General features: G+C 36.9%; 1 protein-coding gene across 2 annotated transcripts in view; it reads left to right on the top strand.

Moving 5' to 3' along the window:
- The window catches only part of Nipal2 (NIPA like domain containing 2), a 79,875-nt gene that overhangs the window by 24,855 nt on the left and 38,784 nt on the right, over window positions 1-16,236 (top strand). The window contains exon 4 of one of the 2 annotated variants that reach the window (XM_078016886.1): window positions 15,725-15,784. The exons of the other annotated variant lie outside the window; for it this stretch is intronic. Coding sequence (XP_077873012.1) covers window positions 15,725-15,784 — 60 coding nt within the window. The remainder of the gene's footprint in view (window positions 1-15,724; window positions 15,785-16,236) is intronic. 2 annotated transcript variants of the gene reach the window in all.

Consider the following 16,236-nt stretch of genomic DNA (forward strand, 5'->3'; position numbering starts at 1 on the left):
TCATTCCTCCTTGACAATCTTTGCAAACAGTGATAAACGTTCATAAATAGTATTCCCACTGCACTCCAGAGCTGAATTCGAGGTTATTGTGAGGTGCCATGGATGGTAAGAGACCCCTGGTGATAGAGGATTACTCTAGAACACCCCCTTGATACCCTTTGTAAAGATTCTAGAAACTTTAGAATTCAAAACAAAAGGGAAAGCCTTTTTTAAAAGAAAGGGCTGTGTCTATAGATAAGCAGAACCCTGCCTCCATTATTTCTTGGGAACTTAAGAAAGAAATCAAATTTCCCTTTGAATTTAAAAAAGAAGATAATATATTGCAATTTTGCATGGAGAATTATATATTCTTTTCTGATCGTTCTTCTGTTTTTTGCTTTATTTAAAAAGAGAGAGAGCTAAAATTCAGATACTTTAAAACGTTTAGACCTTAAGTTGAAGTGTAAGGTGCTTTCTTCCAATTTTCACTCTTGCCATAGATGTTCTGGTTCACACCAATGCCAACATACTGTGTTCCTTTTTTTTTTTTCCCCTAGAAGTAAGGAGATAGTGTGTGGGTAAATATATGCATCTGTCTTATTCATGTAAGATGGCTAAAATGTCAGATCTGCTATTTTGTCTTACATAATCACATTCCTGCTTCTTTTTCTGTATACATCAACAGATGAAAAACAAATATATATATATATGTTCTATATATAAAATATATATTAAAATATATGTCATATACATGATATACATGATATATATGATATATAACATAAGGACTGGTACATAAGAAGCATTGTGGGGATTTCAGTTTGCTTTTTCCTCACATTTTCCTGACTTGAGCCATCATCCTTTCAATCCTCCCTTCCTGCACAGTGTCCCTTCTGTTCCTCACTTATATGTTCACCCTCAGGTAGCTTTTCTCAAACATTAGTTTTACAGGCAGTTTCATAGGTCTTCTAAGAAACAAAGAATTCTATAGTCAAACAAGTTTCTGCAGTTTGGGATTTAGAAAATTACACAGTTCATTAATATAAGGGTGTCTCAGGGCCCTGGAATAGGCCCCTGGCACTGTGAATCCTTCAGAGGTAGATGCAATGAACCAAGTCTCCAAAACCTATTAACCCCAAATACTTTTATGTGGAGCATCTCAAGGGACCACAGTTTTTGCAGAAAACCTCTCAGCAATGATCACAAGTAGTTACATCCTGCTAGAGACTCAGCCTAGATAACCTGCCAGGGCCGAGCGCTGGAGATTATACAGTAGGGAATAATCTTAGCATGTAGGTGGGTCTGAGTGCCCAGGCCTGGCTCCACATGTTTGAAAGGAGTCTTTGAAGCCTTCCTATCTTCATGTTATCACTTTACTTTTCTTGCTAAAGATTTTTCTTAATGAATAATAGCTTTTTTCTGATGAAAATGCTAGCTATACTGGCAGTATGGTTAATTCTAGATGTTGGTTTGTTTTTGTGTTTTCATTAAGAAACCTCAATGGTTTCCATTTTCATCTAGAGTATAGGCTGTTGCCTCAATAAGCCAGGCAGTGGATTGCAAGAGCACCAGCTTTGGGGATACTGTGCTGGGTTCCAGGTCTTAGTCCTACTCTGGCAAGCTCTGTCACTTCGTGCAAGTTGTTTTAACCAATATATACCTCACTAATCTGTAAAATGGGAGTGAAAATAATTCCTGTGTCTGTGGCTGTTCAGAAAAATTTAGGAAACACAGCCACTTAAGAAAAGTATTTGACATGATAACACTAGCTGTTGTCATTGTGATTTATCATTATTATTATTACATAGAGTACACTGTTCTTTATAATGGAGTTTATTCCCATGCTCCCCCCGCAAATGATAATGATTACAGTCTCTAAAATGGATGAACCAATTCAGGAAATGCTTTTTTATTGTTCATATCCTTGCAATGGTTCCTTGGTAGGGAGCAGAAAACTAGGGTCCTCTGAACTCATTTGTTCAGTTTAATCACCTTTCAATTCTTCCACCTTGTCTATTCAGAAACATGTTGGAAAAAGATCAGCATTTCCAAATAAAGAACCCAAAGGAGACACATTTGAAGAAACAGGTCTGCCGATGCATGGCCATCCAGCTGTGTGCAGCAGCGCCATCTTCTCCCTCTGGCTTCATAGCACATTTATTCACTTGCAAATGAACTCGAGGCTGAAGGGCAGATTTCTTTCTGGTCCAACTGTGATTTGAGAATGTATTTTCTGGGACACCAGAAATCCACTGAAAGGAAATAAGTTGGATATTCTGTAATTCAATTTCAGATGGCCAATCCTTCCTGTCTCAGGTAAACCCCCTTCCTCAGGAGCCCTTTCCTGGCCTCTGAACTGTGTTAAGCAGCCGAATTCTCTGCACTCTTCCCACCCTACACGGGCCCTTCTCTCATTTATGTGGTGCCATTTTTCGAATTAGAAGAAGACAGCCCTTTCTCATGACAACTTTATTTCTGTCTACAAATTATTGTAATACATTGATTTTATTAAAGCAGGACACTCTAGTGCCACCTATCAGAAAACTGTCCTGAGAAAGACGTGAGTTGACAAGCTCTGGGAGGCAGGTGGTGACTCCTGGAATGCAGAGCCCCTGCACACCTCACCTGCACAGCCTGCATGGTGACACAGTGGCCTTGAGCTATGCTTCCCTCCAGCAGGGCTCTCATGCTCACAGCAGTGTCTGTCCTCACCATTCAGCCGAGATGCAGGAGAGGGCAGGTTGTACGTCATTGCTTAACGACATCAGCTCTCACAGTGCAGGAAATCACACAACACAGCCTGTAGAATTGGTGTGAATTTGAATTTTGATAAAACAGGTATCGGATGTTCTGTTCTAAGGTGCTAAAAGAGCAAAACACTTGCTTAAAAGATTTCAATTCCTGATGAAACCCGGTGGTTAAACAGTTGTTCATTGCAAGGCACTCATGAATATTCACACTTGTGAGTACTTAGAGGTTTCTAAGCCTGTCCCTTGCGTGTTGAGTTGGATTATGTGTGCCTCTGCAAAGCGTGGCCTTACATTTAATGTTCTCTTTCCTATTTATCCCCCGTGACTGTGATCTGCGTTCTGCCTCAACTTTTAGAGACAATTAAAAATAATGAAGTTACCAACAACTCAAAAAACTGAAGCCCATGGAATTAAGGAGTTCCGTGGTAGACGTCACTCAGTATGAAATTAACTTGTCCAGGGGTGGCAAAGGAATAGAGACGGAGGAAGACTGCTGCAGGACTGGGAGAACAGAAGGAAGACAGAAAGCACCAATGACATTTTTCAATTACTTTAAATCAGTATACTCAGAGGGACAGAACTGAAAAAGTTAAATTCTGGAAATACTTTAGGTGAAGTAGTTAAAGGTAAGAAACTAATACTGAATGAAGCTCCACTCTGCCGGGTGCTCTGTGAGACACATAAACTTGTTATCTTATTGGGCTGGGGCTGTAGCTCAGTGACAGAGCGCTTGCCTAGCATGTGTGAGGCACTGGGTTCAATCCTCAGCACCACATAAAAAAAATAAACAAATAAAGGCATTCTGTCCATTTACAACTACCAAAAAAAAAAAAAATTTTAAAAAAGACAAAAACTTGTTACCTTATTAACATGGCCAAGCTTAATAGAAGAAAGTAATAAGAAGATTGAATTTAGGATGAATTATATGAAATTAAACCCTTGGGATTTTATATGGAAAGATGAAATTAATAACAGTAAATTCTCCTTGGCCCTAGAATAACTTCCTAAGAGAAGTAGAAACCCTGTTACTGGGCTTATATGGATTAAGGTTGGGGTGTGAACTGCACTGAGAGAATGAGAGTGAGACAGACCGGTGATCAACAAGGATTCTCCATCTCTAATTTTCCCTACATGCTAGTTGCTGCCCAAACTGAAATTCAGGATATAGAATACATGCTGTTTCATGTATTTCTTTTTCTTTCTTTCTTTTTTTTTAGAGAGAGAGAGAGAGAGAGAATTTTTTAATATTTATTTTTTAGTTTTCGGTGGACACGCATCTTTATTTTATTTGTATGTGGTGCTGAGGATCGAACCCAGTGTCCCGCGCATGCCAGGCGAGCGCGTTACCACTTGAGCCACCTCCCCAGCCCGTTTCATGTATTTCTGTGTGCTTCTCTGAAGCCCTAAGCTGAAATGTATCTGCAATCCATTAGACAATGGTCATAGTGTAGCCAGAAAACCCTAGTGAGGCCTTTTGGAATTCCAAAGAAGTCGTGTCAAGCAAAAACTTTGGTCTCCAAGATTTTTATTAGAAACAAATGAAAGGAAACACAAACAGACCAATGAGCAAGTGACCTGTAGCATTACACAAACCTAGATGCCACAAATTCTCTGTTCTTCACAGCATGGAGCTTAGTGCCAGCCTGGATCAAGTCTCAGCATCTCCAAAACCTCCTGGGTGCTTGTGATAGTGACAGTTCACATGGACGTTGGTTTTAATGCTTGAAACATGCAGAAAATATTCCTTTGCTAAGTGGCTTGCTGAATTGTCTCTTCAGCACATTTGTCCAAAAACCAGCCTACATAAACTGTGGAATAAAACTCTGACGTTTTAATTTTATGTCTGCTCATACACTCTCAGCAGAAAGCATTCCTGAAGCCTAAAACTTTATTTGAAACATCTTTTCCACCCGTCTTTATTTTTTGAGAATGCCACAAAATATTTCTAGAGAAATTGCTAATGATGAAGTAATGTGCTATTAAACTTATAATACAATATTAATCTTGTCAGTGGTGGTATTTTTACTTTTTTGGAGTCTTTTCAAGTTTAATCATTAGTGCATGCCAAGAAAAATGTAGAAAAGAAAGGATTATTGTTCTTAGTCCAGGTAAATTTCCTCATCTGTATTTATGTAAATTGCCTCCTAATAATGGTTATGTCTTCATTATCTTCAGTAAATGACAAAAGCATTTTTTCATCAGTGTGAGTTTCTTGACTCTTCTCTTCCTGCCAACATGGTTGGTAGGACAGCTTTTCTTTCCGTAAGCAGACATTTTTCAAACTGTCACATCCTCAGAGCTCCAAGTCCTGAATCCATGGAGTACATTGTAATTGACATACTCTTCCCCCTAAAATTCTACAACTAATGGGGAATGATAATTGTAGAGCAGTACCTCCTATGGTTAGAGTTGGTGGAGCCTGTGAGCACGCTCAGTATGCCCACGTGCTTGAAGCTTGATTGTGACTGACATGAAAGTGTTTTTGTGGTTTGCTTTTTAGCAGTACAATAAAGTTGCCATTATGAGTGGTCAGAAACCACAAGCCAGATATTTACATGTGAGGTTCTGTCTGTAGCATTATTATGTAAATATGTTCTTTTCATGTCATAGTTATTTTTTTAATAAAAGAAAGGGTTTTTTTGATTTGTTTAAACTATTTTGTCTTCTACTTTCCTATATTATAAACATATATCCTGGTTTCTCCTAAGATCACAGAGGTTAAGCACTAAAAGTTGGTGGAGTTTTCATTTGCAGATTAGGTCAGAGTTCACACACTGGTGGCCTCTAAACTAGAACTGGTCACTGCTGTGTGTTGTTTAGCTCAACAATACTTTTAAAGAATATAATTTCCCATGCTTAAAAATGAGACCATGTCACACAGCCTGGATTTTTGTCTTACAGAATCAGATTTGGTGGCACTGGACTTGCAGTTGGCTAGGCTGAATCATGACTACCTCCATTGTTTAGTTCACCAAGGCTCCATTGACCCTCTTCACCACATCCCACCAATCCTCATTGTTTTTCCTCTTTAGAGATTACCTAACTGGCCCCTGCAGGCATCTGGTTTGTAACATTTTGAAAGGGTTTTTTTCTTCCCCATGAAATCAGATAAGAATCATATTCATAATCACCTCTGAGTAAAATGTAATCAGTGGATATTTTAACTTTGGGTTAGATTTGTCTTTAAAAAGTGGTAACAGAGGTGCTGGGAATGTATCTGCATGGCAGAGCGCTTGCCTTGTAAGCATAAGGCCCTGAGTTTGATCCCCAATACCACCAAAAAAAAAAAAAAGGTAATAAGGAGCAAAAAGCTAAGAGAAATAAATAAAAGCAATCAAAATCACTTTAAAATAACCATGCCATTTCTCTGACTGCTAGAGATAGTGAGCATTTTTTCATGTATTTGTTGATTGATTGTATGTCCTCCTCTGAGAAGTGTCTGTTCAGGTCCTTGGCCCATTTGTTGATTGGGTTGTTTGTTTTCTTATTGTTTAATTTTTTGAGTTCTTTATATACTCTGGATATTAGGGCTCTATCTGAAGTGTGAGGAGTAAAAATTTGTTCCCAGGATGTAGGCTCCCTATTTACCTCTCTTATTGTTTCTCTTGCTGAGAAAAAACTTTTTAGTTTAAGTAAGTCCCATTTGTTGATTCTTGTTATTAACTCTTGTGCTATGGGTGTCCTATTAAGGAATTTGGAGCCCGACCCCACAATATGGAGATCGGAGCCAACTTTTTCTTCTATCAGACGCAGAGTCTCTGATTTGATATCAAGCTCCTTGATCCATTTAAAGTTAACTTTTGTGCATGGTGAGAGGAAGGGATTCAGTTTCATTTTGTTGCATATGGATTTCCAGTTTTCCCAACACCATTTGTTGAAGATGCTATCCTTCCTCCATTGCATGCTTTTAGCCCCTTTATCAAATATAAGATAGTTGTAACTTTGTGGATTAGTCTCTGTGTCCTCTATTCTATACCATTGGTCCACCCGCCTGTTTTGGTACCAGTACCATGCTGTTTTTGTCACTATTGCTCTGTAATATAGTTTGAAATCTGGTATCGCTATACCGCCTGATTCACACTTCCTGCTTAGAATTGCTTTTGCTATTCTGGGTCTTTTATTTTTCCATATGAATTTCATGATTGCTTTATCTATTTCTACAAGAAATGCTGTTGGGATTTTGATTGGCATTGCATTAAACCTATAGAGAACTTTTGGTAATATCGCCATTTTGATAATGTTAGTTCTCACTCCAGTAAGATTGGCAGCCACTATGAAGTCAAACAACAACAAGTGCTGGCGAGGATGTGGAGAAAAGGGTACTCTTGTACATTGCTGGTGGGACTGCAAATTGGTGCAGCCAATTTGGAAAGCAGTTTGGAGATTCCTGGGAAAGCTGGGAATGGAACCACCATTTGACCCTGCTATTGCCCTTCTCGGACTATTCCCTGAAGACCTTAAAAGAGCATGCTACAGGGATGCTGCCATATCGATGTTCACAGCAGCACAATTCACAATAGCTAGACTGTGGAACCAACCCAGATGCCCTTCAATAGATGAATGGATAAAAAAAAATGTGGCATCTATACACAATGGAGTACTATGAAGCAATAAAAATGACAAAATCATAGAATTTGCAGGGAAATGGATGGCACTAGAGCAGATTATGCTTAGTGAAGCTAGTCAATCCCTAAAAAACAAATACCAAATGTCTTCTTTGATATAATGAGAGCAACTATGAACAGAGCAGGGAGGAAGAGCAGGAAGAAAAGACTAACATTAAACAGAGACATGAGATGGGAGGGAAAGGGAGAGAAAAGGGAAATTGCATGGAAATGAAGGGAGACCCTCATTGCTATATAAAATTTCATATAAGAGGTTGTGAGGGGAATGGGAAAATAAACAAGGAGAGTAATGAATTACAGTAGATGGGGTAGAGAGAGAAGATGGGAGGGGAGGGGAGGGGGGATAGTAGGGGATAGGAAAGGTAGCAGAATACAACAATTACTAATTGGGCATTATGTAAAATTGTGGATGTGTAACCGACGTGATTCTGCAATCTGCATTTGGGGTAAAATTGGGAGTTCATAACCCACTTCAATCTAATGTATGAAATATGATATGTCAAGAGCTTTGTAATGTTGTGAACAACCAATAAAAAAAATAATAAAATAAAATAAAATAATCATGCCACAGACATTTAAATACTTCTTATAACTCTCTTCTGTGCTATTAAATTTTTAAAAATCATGGGAGGGAAAGAATTTAAGTAAAAATGCATGTCATAATGTTACAAATTGAAAAAGCAAATGCCCATTATCTATTATTTTACAGACACAAAGATCTAAACTAACATGTTAAAATTTGCCTTTGGGTTTTTCTGCTAAGTGAAATTTGATGCTTAAGTTCTCATTTCCTAATCCCCATTAGTAGTAATGACAGTGGAAACCCCAAAACAAGTTTGCACAACCTTTCTGAACTCCTATGCACCAGATTAATCTAGAGAGTTTTTGTTTTTTCTCTCTCTTGTGATCTACTGTGAATTTAAAGCATCTATTCTTGACCCTATTAAGCTAAATAACTTCCAGAATAACAGCTGGTCTTGGAACCTCAGAAACTGAGTGATGTCAGAGAGGAGGTAAATGAAGGGCAAATTCAGGGGTGATTCTATTTGTTGTTGTTCTAATTAGTTATACATGACAGAATGCATTTTGACACATCATACATACATGAAGTATAACTTCTCATTCTTCTGGTTGTATATGACGTAGAGTTACACCGATCATGTATGTACATTCTACTGTTCTCCCTAGTCCCATACCCCCTCCCCTCCCTTCACTCCCCTATGTCTAACCCAAAGTACCTCTGTTCTTCTTTAGACCTCACCACTTTATTGTGAATTAGCATCCGAATATCAGAGAAAACATTTGGCGTTTGGTTCATTGGGATTGGCTTATTTTGCTTAGCATGATATTCTTCAACTCCATCCATTTATAGGCAAATGCCATCATTTCATTTTTCTTTAAGACAGCATAATATTCTCTTTATCTATTCATCTGTTGAAGGGTACCTCGGTTGTTTCCATAGTTTAGTTATTGTGAGTTGAACTGCTATAAACATTGATGTGGCTGTGTCACTGTAGTATGTTGATTTTAAGTCCTTTGAGTATAAACTGAGGAGTGGGATACCTGAGTCAATGGTGGTTCCATTCCAAGTTTTCTGAGGAATCTCCATACTGCTTTCCATAATGGTTTCACCAATTTGCAGTCCCACCAGCAGTGTATGAGTGTTCCTTTTCCTCCACATCCTCATCAACATTGGTTGTTGCTTTTATTCTTGATAACTGCCATTTTGATTAGAGTGAGATGAAATCTCAGTGTAGTTTTAATTTGTGTTTCTGTAATTGCTAGAAATGTTGAATATTTTCCCATATATTTGTTGATCAATTGTATTTCTTCTTCTGTGAAGTATCTGTTTAGTTTCTTAGGTAGAGTTTGATTCTTCAGTAGCCCAGCACATCTCTACTCCCGGGCCTGGCCCCTCTACATAGAAACTTGGTTTGCCTGAAGCCACCAAACTTGCTTGACCTTTATTTTCTCTTAGAAATCTGTATCAGAATATCCACGTATAGGTTACCTTATGTCAGCCTTGACCAGATTGACTCTCCATTTTGATTGCTAATCAGAGTGAGAACAGATGGCTCACCAAGAGAAGGCAGTCCATTTTAATTGTTGCTGAGATTCTTCCTAAACATAAAGCTTTAGAACCTCAAGGCAAAGTGAATACATTAATAGACTGCCCAATAGAAGTCCTGTTTTGCACCAGAGAAACCACTAGAAGATAATATATTATGTCCTTTCCCTATGGATAGTGTTTGTGCTGTCTTTTATCCATACTCTCCCCTCCCAATGTTGTACAAAACCACTGTTTGCATTTTGGTATGATATTTTTTAATTTTTAATTTTAGTTTTTGAATTTATTTTTTTTTAAATTTGGATTGACCAACAATAATTATATATATAATAGGATAGGATACAAATAGGTGTTTTAATGTATATTATATATATTATAGAAAGATCAAATCAAAGCAATTAGCATATCTGTGTCAAGAAGGTTTAAAATCTATTTTAGCAATTTGAAATATATAATACATATTAAGTATAGTCACCACACTAAAATGTATCACTGAATCAGTCACTGAAATGTATTTCTGGTGTCTAATATAATTGTATATAACCTTTCACCTTTAAAAAAAAATGCATTATGGCCTCTGTGCCTGGCCCTGGAGTTACTATGTGACCTCTCTGAGCCTCAGCTTTCTCATTTATAAAATGAATATAACAATACCTCTCTCCTAGGGAGGATAGAAGGAGTTAATTATTCCATGCCAAACTCTCGGTAGAATATATAGCCACCATTATTATGTATACATTTTTATATATCATTGCATAGACACAATTTCCTCTTTCTTAATATTATAGTGTAAGCATTTTTATGTCACTATGTAATTTTGCATCATAATGTTTATTAACTATTTAATATTCTATCCATTATTGCTGAGCACTGAGCATTTAGATTGCTCAGTTTTCCACTAGGAAGAATAATTTGGCAGTGATAGGCTTGAACCTCTTTTCTGTTTTTTGGAATAGTTCCTTAGGACAGATTCCCAGATGCATAATTACTAGGTCAAACAATTTGAATAGTTTGATGCTCTTGAGAGGCATTGTGCAATCACTCTTTAGAAGGGTTGTATCAATTTACAATGACACTAACAGTTGGAGGAGTACTGAGTCCTTGTCAGCACTCAGCCTTGCAGTTGTGTGTGAAATAGCACCTGGCTTTATCTTGCCTGTTATTACTGGTGAAATTGGACTTAGTTGGACTCTTTTTCCTCTTTGTCTACTCCTGTTTGTGAACTATTTGTATTCTTAACCATTCATTATCCATTGGGGTGTTTTCCCCTACTGGTGTGGGTACACCTGATACATCACTTAGTAAGGACAGGGCAGTGCCTCATAACTTGGTGCGTCAAGTCACACCTGCATACACAGAACCTGGCTATCTTGGAAAACAGAAGACCTGCCTCTTGCTTATCAATAAGATACTCCAAGCTGCTTGAAAAACACGAAGGCTTGATCTATGTTCTCTTAAATAACTAGCTATTTATAACATATTCAAACAGCATGGGTAATTGGAAGCCACAAAACAAATGTGCTTTATCTCACCTGTTTAAGAAATAAAACCCAGAAGATAAGAAGTTAATCCGGGAGCTGTTTCATAGCTTATTCTTGAGAGTTGAAACTAGAGCCAGGTGTTCAGCCCTCGCAGATCAGTGCCTTGCCTCCTCATCAGTGTCTTGGCTCCAACGCCCTTCCGTGGGACCCCCTGCTGTTCACCCACAGTGATAGTTTGAATAATGGAAGAAAGGAAGTCTTTTTGGTTAATTCCTGTCCTCATTCCACTTCACAGCATTTTCATGAATCAGACTCATCTTTTCTAACTGAGCATTTCCTTTAGGAAAATAAAATAAAGAGGGAGTGGAAGACAGGTCAGATTAAGCCCCTTTCACAAAATTTTTACATAGGCCTCAAGATAGAATGATTCTTAGGGCAACTGCAACAGCAGAGTTCACCATCAATTTTTTAGAAGCTTGGGGGGAAAGGGTATCAAGTTTTGTAAACATTTCTCACTTGCCAAGAATCACAGTTTATTGACTGTGGGCAATAAGTTTTGCCTGGGAAAATAGCCTATATACCTGGAGGGACATATTATTAACCTTCCAACATTATTGAATGTGCATTTTTCTCCTAGTTTTCTTTTTTATTATTTAAATATTTTTAGTTGTAGATGGACACAATATCTCTATTTTATTTATTTATTTATTTTTATGTGGTGCTGAGGATTGAACCCAGTGCCTTATACCTGCTAGGCAAGCGCTCTACCACTGAGCTACAGCTCCCGCCCCACCTCCTGGTTTTCATTACACCCATCTTGATGCTTTGTGATTAAGCACCAAGGCCAATGAGCATTTCATGTCTTCTTGTCTCAGCTTTTTCACTGCTGTGACCAAAAGACCTGACACAAACACTTTTAGAGGATGAAAAGTTTATTTTCAAGCTCACAGTTTCAGAGGTCTCAGTCCACAGATGGCTGTATCCATTGTTCTAGGTCCAATGTGTAGCAGAACATCATGGTGGATGAGTGTGGTAGAAGAAAGCAACTCAGGACATGGCACAGGAAACAGAGAGAAACTAAGTTCAGCTCAAAAAATATGTACCCCAAAAAGAACACCCCTAATGACCCACCTTCTCTAGCCACATCCTACCTGCCTGCCATCAACAGTTAATCCCTATCAGGGGATTAAAGCACTGATAAGGCTCTCATAACCCAATCATTTCACCTCTGAACTTTCTTGCATTGTCTCACACCCATTATCAAAACCATAACATTTCTGAAGGCTACATGGAAAAACATTCATGAGCCTCTGCCCAAAAAAACCTGGAATTGAAAATCAAAAAGGTACACAGAACTGAATGCTGAAGTAAACCTCAATAATAACTGTAGTCTAATCACACCTATTGCACATCTGTTATTTTGCAGATGTGTTCCATTTTAGTGCTTTTTAAACTATTGGTTGTGGAATGCTCTATTTTCGAATATTAAAATATTGAAGAGCTCCATTTTTTAATATACCTTCCTAGTTGTTCATTAGGCAGTAGTTATTATAGCAACTAATCAAGAAAGTTGAATTGGACAGATATCTGATTGCCAAGATGTATGGGAGTACTTCAGTTTAATTTTTTCTCATTTAAAAAATTTACTCCTCTACTTAGAAGCCATGTTATTAGCTGTTGCCCAGATACTGACTTTTTTTGCTCAGCACAGCTCCTATTTTACCATGATTTGCATATAAATGAGTTATAAGTAAATGTGTCCTTGTAGAATGTTTTTTTTGTTACTTTACTAGATAAATAAAATATTATTCTCTTTTCTAAAAGCTCATGTTCTCTTTTAAAAAAGAGAAAAATGTCATTAAGTCAGTGTATAAGTACATTAGACTTTTAAATTTGGAAAAAAAAGAAGAGTATATTTATATTTCATGAAACATAATTATTTTATTGCAAATTGATACAGTGTAATGAATGTAGTATATTTCAAGTTTTTTGTTATATTCATGTCCTTTGTGCTTTAAGCAATGAATTTATTTCTATGTTACATTTTTCCCTCTTCCTTCTGAAAGTAAAATTGTTTATGAAACTGTGGCTTAGCAACAAAAGGAAAAGAAAAGCTGTCTTTTCTGACTTCAAGGGAAGAAATGGCATGCAGTATACTAGAAAGAGCTCTGCATTATGTTAAGCAAAGTGAGTCAGACTCTGAAAGTCAAGGGTCATATGTTTTCTCTCATATGTGGAAGTTGGAGAGAAAAGAATCTCATGAAAATAGAGGGAGCCATTAGGATAAAGGAAAGGGGCGAGCGGGGGGAGGAGTGGAGGTCCTGGGGAATGAAATAGATCAAAGTAGCATGTGCAAATATGCCACAGTGAAATCCACTATTCTGTTAATTATTATATACAAATAAATTTTTTAAAAAAGCATGAGCTCTGGACTGGGAAGAAGCAGGTATGGATGCTGGGCTCCAGTTCTGCTGTAATATAAATGTTTGTTAGGTGAGTGGATCAGAGAGTGAATACACAGACTACCTCTTTGGACCCAATTATTCCTGAATCATTTTGGTCCAAACCTAAAATAGAAGCTTTTCATATGCTTTTTGTACCTGTCCCAAACTCAATTTTTCATTTAATTAGCTACATATCCATACATTAGTTAATCTATGAAATTCTTGCTTTAATGCTTTAGACACGCACTTGATGAACATTTCCCATGCTCAGTTTACTTTGAGTCAAACTTCCATTTCTATAAATAACCTGCCTGGAAAAGTTTATCAGGACAAGGATCAACTTAAATGAGAAAGACTAGGTTAAGGGAGAAAAATGGATAAAAGCATATGAGTATCCCAGCTTATCTTTTTAAATTTTTTTTTCTTTTTAGTGCATTTCTGCAGTTGCTGGAGATGTTGAACATTTTTTCATATATTTGTCGACCCATTGTATTTCTTCTGTGAGGTGCCTATTTAGTTCTTTTGGCTATTTATGTGATTGGATTATTTGGGGTTTTCTTTTTTTTTTTTTTTTGGTGCCAGCTTATCTTAAATGAAGATTTCTTGGTGTAAATTTGTTATTTTGTTTTATTTTTTGAGAGAGAGAGAGAGAGAGAGAGAGAGAATTTTTTTAATATTTATTTTTTAGTTTTTTTCGGTGGACACAACATCTTTGTTTGTATGTGGTGCTGAGGATCGAACCTGGGCCACATGCATGCCAGGCGAGCGTGCTACCGCTTGAGCCACATCCCCAGCCCCTGTTATTTTGTTTTAAATAAATTACCAGAATACCAGACATAGTCATACTCAAATTTAGCTATAGCATCCATTGAATGGATTATTATTCAGACATTAAAGTTATGTCTATGAAAAATTCTTAATGACATGGCAAATTATTTCTAATATGATGACTGAGAAAACAGAAAATTCTGTATTATAGTTTAATCTCAACTAGATAAAAATAAAAACATCAACATTATTAACCATAATTTTCTCTAGATGATGATATTATTTTATGATTTTTTCTCTATTTTTACTTAAAAAACAAACAACTAAAATCCCAGAGGATAGCTAAGATATCTTTTGCATGTAAGTGTCCTTTCACAGTCTGATCAACCCTTTTAGGCCTCCTGAAGAGTTATAAAATAGCCCCAAACAGAGTAGGAAGAGATAGAAAGCCTAAAGAGTAAAACAATTTATAAACCAATGATTATCCCTTATGTAAGTAAGAATGGATTATTTTGAAATAATGTATTATTTTAAATAATGTAATAATTTTAAAATACTGTATTTAATGACATTCCAAAGTGTATTCATCAAGCATATTTTTATAACTAGTAAAAACACAAAAGATGAATAAAATACAGAATCCCAAGCGTATTGACTCAGTTGAACATAAGAATAAAGTGATTGATTTTTTTTTCTTTTTCATTCTAATATACTTAAAAAAAAATCCTAGCTAGTAATTTTTGGCAAAAATTTAAAAGACAAATTATGTTGTGCATTTTTTTATTATTGCAATTCTGAGTTCTCTAATGCTTTTACTCATAAAGGAATAGCCCCAGATGAGGAACAACACAGAGAGGTTCACTTTGGTCCTGTTCCCTGAGGTCACGGCAGCAGGCCATGCCTCAGGTATGGGGATGCAAGTTCAGCAGCATTGATTGTGGCAAGAAAAGTCCAAAACATGACAAGAGTCAGCAGTTTCAGGGCTGGGATCTCACTTATTTCATTTCATGCAGTGATCACTTATTGAACTTATTATATGCTAGATACCAGCTACATACTGAGGATCTTAAATGAATAAGACATCTCAGACCAAAAGGAACTGACAGACTTTTAGGCAAAAACTAGAAACTAACTCTTAGTTATCATGAAAAACTCGATGTAGGGGTCATCTCAGCACAATGGTAGAGCGGTCCACTTTGCTGAGAGATTCCAGAAATGATGCTTGAATATAGATTTGATCACAGAATGGGGACAGAGCTGCATGTGTCAAAGCCATGGAGCACGAAACTCCACCAAGGGTTCTGGGAATTATGATTGCATATTTCCCACCCTTTCCTTCTTCCTTTCCATTCATTTATGTAGTCATTCAGAAGCTTTATCAAGCTCTCCTTTTATACCAGGCATTGTCCCAGCCACACTGTCCTAGATCTCCTGTAAACCAGGCCCATCTTTAGGTTTCTTCAACAGGGAGAAGGAAGTCTGCTGGGTGTCTCTGCTCAGGATAGAGCTAGTCAGGCATGAGGCATAATATGCTTAACTTCTTTCAAATGGAGTTGCACAGTATATGTTTTTATATTAGAACTAGCACTAATGGCCATTTTCTTTATAGGTAGTGCCATTATTTCTGTTATGTTTCTGAAAGAAAATTTGAGAGCCTCAGATTTACTGGGTGAGTAATTGTTTAATTCATGTAATTACAAATTGCTTGACCAGGAAATAAATAATAGTATTCATAAAAAAATGTGTACTTTAAAACTAGGAGAAAATTATGAAATGGCTGCAGATCTCATTTAGATGTGACTGTAATTCTGCTTTGGAACTGCCTTCCCTTCTCACATGAAATACTCATATTTTCATTGTGACCGTGGCTCATGCTACTGGCCATAGCTATCATTTTGTAATGTTGTTATTATTAATGTTGTAAAATTTTATGAACATAAAATTCAATGAAAATTTCTGTGTTGCCTAATAGACTATTTCCACTTCAAAGGATATGCTTTCTATATTGTTGCATTTGTATGGTATAAAAGTGAAAACCACACAAAATAAGATAATTAATCACCAAGTAATTACCTATGGTATTTAACTCCTTGCAAAGGTAACACAGAGGATTGTTCTTCC

Source organism: Ictidomys tridecemlineatus, chromosome 7 (genome assembly GCF_052094955.1).
Source record: "Ictidomys tridecemlineatus isolate mIctTri1 chromosome 7, mIctTri1.hap1, whole genome shotgun sequence".
In the NCBI taxonomy this organism is placed as follows: domain Eukaryota; kingdom Metazoa; phylum Chordata; class Mammalia; order Rodentia; family Sciuridae; genus Ictidomys; species Ictidomys tridecemlineatus.